The sequence below is a fragment of the Neolamprologus multifasciatus genome, chromosome 11 (assembly GCF_963576455.1).
Source record: "Neolamprologus multifasciatus chromosome 11, fNeoMul1.2, whole genome shotgun sequence".
Taxonomy (NCBI): domain Eukaryota; kingdom Metazoa; phylum Chordata; class Actinopteri; order Cichliformes; family Cichlidae; genus Neolamprologus; species Neolamprologus multifasciatus.
The window spans coordinates 7994579-7999945 of NC_140449.1; the positions used below are offsets into that span (position 1 = coordinate 7994579).

A 5367-nucleotide genomic window follows, 5' to 3' on the forward strand; every position below is an offset into this window, starting at 1 on the left:
TTTTTGTTCTCAGTTTTCTGAGTAGATGTAATTATTGGCCCAAATAAGAAGATCTGTGGTCTGCTATGAATCCATACGGGCTCAGTCACTCAGTGTTTAAAAAAAAGAAAGACCTATGTGTTTAAGGATTTTTGATTTTGACTCAGACAAAATGACATGGATATAGTATCAGTCAAGCAAACTGGGCTGCGTTTCCAGCAGTAACATGGGTTGGGAGAACAAGCCAGCCTTTGTTATAAAGCTTTAGTATCACAGAGAGCAGCCATTGTGCTTTAGAAAAGCCTCCTTATGGTTCATGTCCTCAGATTGTAATGGATCCTCAGCCCCAGTTTAACAAATGCAAGTGACTCCGGCCAACAGTGTATGCATTTCAATGGTCCTGGTTACTGCAAATGAACCAACTCATCAGTTTATTAAGCGTGGGACCAAACACCGAGAGGAAAAGAGGACAGACTTTTGAGTCACTGTGTGTGTCACGTCTTGGCCAAAGCACATAGTTTATTGTGGACACGTAACAATATAAAAACTCAACTGTGTGAATTTTGAAGCAGCTCAGACAATGACCAGTTGGAACCAACTGCAGTCCTAAAAACCAAAGATTAAAATATCAACAATCATTACAGGCCAGCAGAAAATAACCACAATACAAAAGGAGGGGGAGGGAAAAAAAAAAAAAAAAAAAAAAAAAAAAAACTCAAAAATGAATGCTTCTGTTCTTGAAAAGAGAAACAGTAATCTAGAAAACACTGGATGCACAATTCTCACTTTACAGATGTTTTCAGAACATTGTGGGGTTTTTTTGGTTGGTTTTTTTAAGGCACTTGGAAGTGTGATTACATTCCCTTTCAGAACAAAGAACAAAAAAAGAAACCACATATCTTTGGTCCGTATGCAATTTAAAAAAAATAAAACAAAATAAAAGCCAGGGTATGAAAACAGCACCAGCTTCATTGTCTGCTTCCTCAAAAATGCACACCTGACAAAGTTGTTTTTTTTTTTAATACTTAAAGATATTATCGCTACATCTCAGAAATGACCAGCAATCTTACAGACTCTTTTCTCTTGCAAGAGAAAACAAGTGGGAAAAAAAACTTGTCGGCTCAATCAGATGTACAGCAGTACAGGGTTGTTTTTATAAAGTCACATTTGGCAAATGGGTTTCTTTATTGATTGTTTTCAGTCCACATCCTGGACAGAGCGATGCAGTGGAGCCACAGTGACCTCGGCGCCCTGACACCAGCTCAACTGCAGGGCAGCCACGTCTGATATGAAGCGCTGCACGCAGCGACCTGTGGCGGCTGCACGTGTGCGATATAATAGTTGCTGAAGTTTATGTCCTGCACATACGGCGCTGGCTGGTAGTAACAGGTCACATTGGTTACCGTGGGGATAGCATTCTGCTCAGCCAGCACCTTCAGCGCCAGCATGGAGATGAGGCTGAGCGTCTGGCGCCGCTCGTGGCCCATCAGACACACTGTGCTCTCGTTCACTACTTCGTGCAGAGTCGTGAGGCACTCGTACCGCTTGTGCTCCATGCCGGCGAAGTGGTTCTGCAGGTAAGCCTCGAGCTTTCTCTGCTGCTCACCTATGTCGGGGAAGTCGATGAAGAAGCGCGAGCACATGTAGCGCTGCATCTGTTTCATGTCCGCCTCTGACGAGGGTCTGAAGCCTCGCACGAGCAAGTGGCAGTACTTCAACAAGCCGCCCCCTCTGATTTCTTCAGGGGTGCGAGTAGCTATGGTCCTCTGACACAGATGTTCCATAGCTTCTTTGAAGTCCCCGTACACGCTTTCGCCAATTACGGTGGGGTGAAAGCTCTCAGACATGGGCGTCTCAGAGCAGCGGTCGAACAAGAGCAGAGAATCGAGGCAAATCTGGAAGGAGTCTACACTGAATTCGAACTGCCGCCGTAAAGAGTCCACAAACTTAAGCTCCACGTTCTTGCCTGTGTTGTTGGACAGCGAGATGAGGCTCCAACGGTCCGTGTCATTGCAGACTTTCACAAGTTTCTGCACATAGGCCTCTTTAAGGGTCAGTGCTGTGATGCGCTCCTTAGAGACCCCGGCTGGCAAGAAGTCCAACAGGCAGTCCAGCACGACGTCTTTCACCAGACGGAAGGCCTGGTCATCTTTCAGCGACACACCAAAGATCAGGTCGAGGTCCTTGTAGCCCAGTCCCGTGTCCTGATGGAGCACGTGGCTGGCAGCCGAGCCGTTCAACCTCACATCCTTAACATGCACACCTCTTTCCTCCAGCCTTGCTCGCACAACCTGGATAGAGACAAGACAAATACAATCTTATTAATAACATACAGGTTCCTTGAACAGGAGGCGAAAGTAATTGTTTCATAGGATCAAAAATGGCATTTAAAAAGACTCAAGTCAAATCAATAGCTGGCATTAAGGGTCAATAGCCTTTCCTTTGCTCCAGTGATCAGCACGATATTTAAACACAGGCGTCTTCTTTGTGTAGCCACATCTGAAAAGGATCATCACTATTAGGTGTGAAGGGAAGGGTCGGAGTCCTCAAATAAGTCATCAAAGATTGATTCAGCTTACATGCCCAAAGGGAAATGATACCCCACATGCGCCATAAAACATTCTGTTCTCAAACATTTGGAAATATTTAAAGAGTCGAGTCGTAAGAGCTGCAGCTTCCTTGTTCTATCCGTCAGTCTACTTGGGGAGTTTGTCACTTTAATTAGGCATATGCACAGCAGACGCTAGAGATGATTAGGATAAGAGAGTGTAAATATGTGCCTATCTGACTAAATGTGTTAGCTGCACTTTGACGTCACGGCATTTTGGGAACTGAAACAGCCAAACCTGCTACACAAACTAGTTGTAACGCCTCGCATGCAATCCTAAATCTTCCTACCGGCACTAACCTGTCAGATTAGTGTCTGTTGACAATCCCTCCCATGGTGATCAGATAACATGACAGTGCTATTTATACATACTGGGTCAGGCTACAGACTGACAAACACTTGAAGACAAGTCATCCCATCACACGGCGGAGGAACAAAATTATAACTGAAACCTAGAAGTGTTGCAGTTGTTTGGCCATAAAGAAGCTCCAATTGGGTTCAAATTCCAATTAGAAGCAATGATAATGTTTCTAGTTTCTTCTGTGACCAACCTGATCTGCCAGATCACACAGAGTAAAATCCACTCAGCCCCACACTGAACTCCTTCCTTTGCTCCTACATGCTTGGATGCAGGTGAGTAGTTAAGATCCCCTCGCTTCCCCTGGAAGCCCAGGTATTATTCTGCTGGCTTAGGATCAAATCCTTCCAGAAAGAAGACTCCAGCTCCATCTGAACTAGTTGGTCTCTCTTCTTTAAATAATAATGAAGAAAGGACATGTGAAAATGTGTATTGTTCATTCATAAACCCTGAGCAGAGCATATGCTGTTATCCTAATTGATGCAGGACTCTTACTCCTGCAGGGCTGTATTGATGTGCTGATGCTGTATCGGACACAGCATGTTTATACCTCCAACCCCGCAGCTAGACAAAGCCCCACACTCATGCCTTGTGTGATGCATAGCATAAAAGGCACTCACCTAGATCAATTAAAAAGACAAGGATAAATAGCCTTACTCTATACATCTTGCCAGGAGGTTCATTAGCTTTCCCGACATGAATCATAGATGCATTCTACGGGGTTTCCATGAGTCCAGAGCAAGCCTGAGAGTCCCCTCATCTGGGTCTCAAACCTGCATTTAGGCCTTTCTGCATGTTAAATGGAGCATTCATCTTTTCCACAACCACAAGCATCAAGCTCCTGGGCTCGCATGTTTGCTGAGCTCATCTTGAATATGTCAGTGAGTAAATTACAGAAGGGGGGGGGGGGGGATTCTTTAACAGCTGTATGTACATTTTGAAACTCTAGCATGGGATTTTCTCAGCACTTTAATGCATTGCCAACAAACTCAGAAACACCACAGGGGAAGTGAAACGTGATCCAGCCACAATGCATAAGAGGCTGGAAATGTGGAAGCCGTTCAGGGCAGTGCTAAAGCCAGCATATAACAGGTTTCCCTCTGCCTGCTGTTTGAATATGTCGGAAATCAACGCTGCATTTTGACTTTTTATGTGCCAGTAAATCAACATTAAATGCTACAAAGCAAAAGGATGAAGTAAGCAGACATGCAGGAAACTTTTAGAACGTTTGACACAGTAATCTGCTAAGGAATAAACAGCACTGCTCCAAATGGGAACGCAAAGTTAGCCCCAGAACGAGGAAACAAAGCAAACAAAACTATGTTATGGAAATACAATCAAGCAAGGAGGGAGCCAAGGAACCGAGAGGGTTACATCCTGAATGGATCAGTAGGCCACCCGAGGACGGTGAGGGGTTTCCAGTGTTCAACAGAGTACAGCACTGTTTGTTTTGTGGTAGTTTATTGTGCCATTAGTATTTCACATGAAACTAGAAAGAAGAAAATACGATTATTATTTTTATTTTTTTTAAAAAAAGACGTTGCTTGACTGAGAGGTCCTGATTGATATTAATAATTTAAATATCATGAATTTGGCTCAAATTTAACTGTCAATCTAAAAGTAAAACATTTTATTTATTTATTTTTTATTTGATTTTTTTCTTAATTCTCTCTTGGTACCTGGACAATCTGGCGGGGCTGTACGGAGAGCGTGGGGAAGTTTCCTCGGCCGTGGATGGGGATAGCCTCGCCCAGGATCGAGTCCAAGCGCTGCACCTGATCCCAAGACAGCACGCAGAACCGCCGACTGTGATCCGACTCACCAGACATGGCGTTGTGAACTTTTAAGTCCCCCCACCCCGAGAAAGAAATCAGCAGAGTGTGAATCAGCGCTTCCTCCCAGCTCAGCTCGGTGTCTTCAAAGTGCGATAATTCCTGTGTGAGCAGATCCGGATATTATTACTGGAAGCAAAAGACCGGAGAGGAAGAAAGAAAGAGGGGGAAAAAAGTTTCTTCTCAGATGTGGAGGTTTCAGTGGGAGCTGCAGTTTCCTCCTTTCTCTGTGCGTGCTGCTGAAATCCGGTCAGACTGTAAAGGTCCAGAGGGTTTAAAGGCTCCTCATTAGCATGAGCACTGTGATTGGCTGCTGTGTTTGGTCATTGATTATGGATGCCCTGCCCTGCCCGCAGGGAACACCCTTCATGTGACGTACTTGACAGCTCGGTGAGTTCTGCTCCATCTGCGGTGCAACCCCGTATACCATCAGGGTTTTCCTTCAAACCAACACTCCTGTGATCTGCATCGCTTCAGCTCCGGTGCTGCTAGAAATAACAGCTATTAGTGATATGTCATAGATTAGATTGCAGTTGTGCAAACACGGCACACGCATTTCACCTTTTCAAATTTTTTCATGGGGAAATATT

General features: G+C 44.6%; 1 protein-coding gene across 1 annotated transcript; it reads right to left on the reverse strand.

Moving 5' to 3' along the window:
* Positions 1-454: 454 nt before the first annotated feature.
* tent5ba (terminal nucleotidyltransferase 5ba) lies at positions 455-5045 on the reverse strand. Its single transcript, XM_085177915.1, has 2 exons — positions 4625-5045; positions 455-2270 (listed from the first exon to the last, which is right to left on the reverse strand). The coding sequence occupies exons 1-2, from the start codon at positions 4772-4774 to the stop codon at positions 1242-1244; spliced, it is 1179 nt and encodes a 392-aa protein (XP_085034041.1). The 5' UTR covers positions 4775-5045; the 3' UTR covers positions 455-1241.
* Between the last annotated feature and the right edge of the window lie 322 nt (positions 5046-5367).

Excerpts from the sequence above, each read along its gene's own strand:
- tent5ba (XM_085177915.1), bottom strand. The coding sequence starts at position 4,774 with ATGTCTGGTGAGTCGGATCACAGTCGGCGGTTCTGCGTGCTGTCTTGG. Across the intron at positions 2,271-4,624 it reads AGCCCCGCCAGATTGTCCAG|GTTGTGCGAGCAAGGCTGGA; the intron begins GTACCAAGAGAG and ends GTCTCTATCCAG.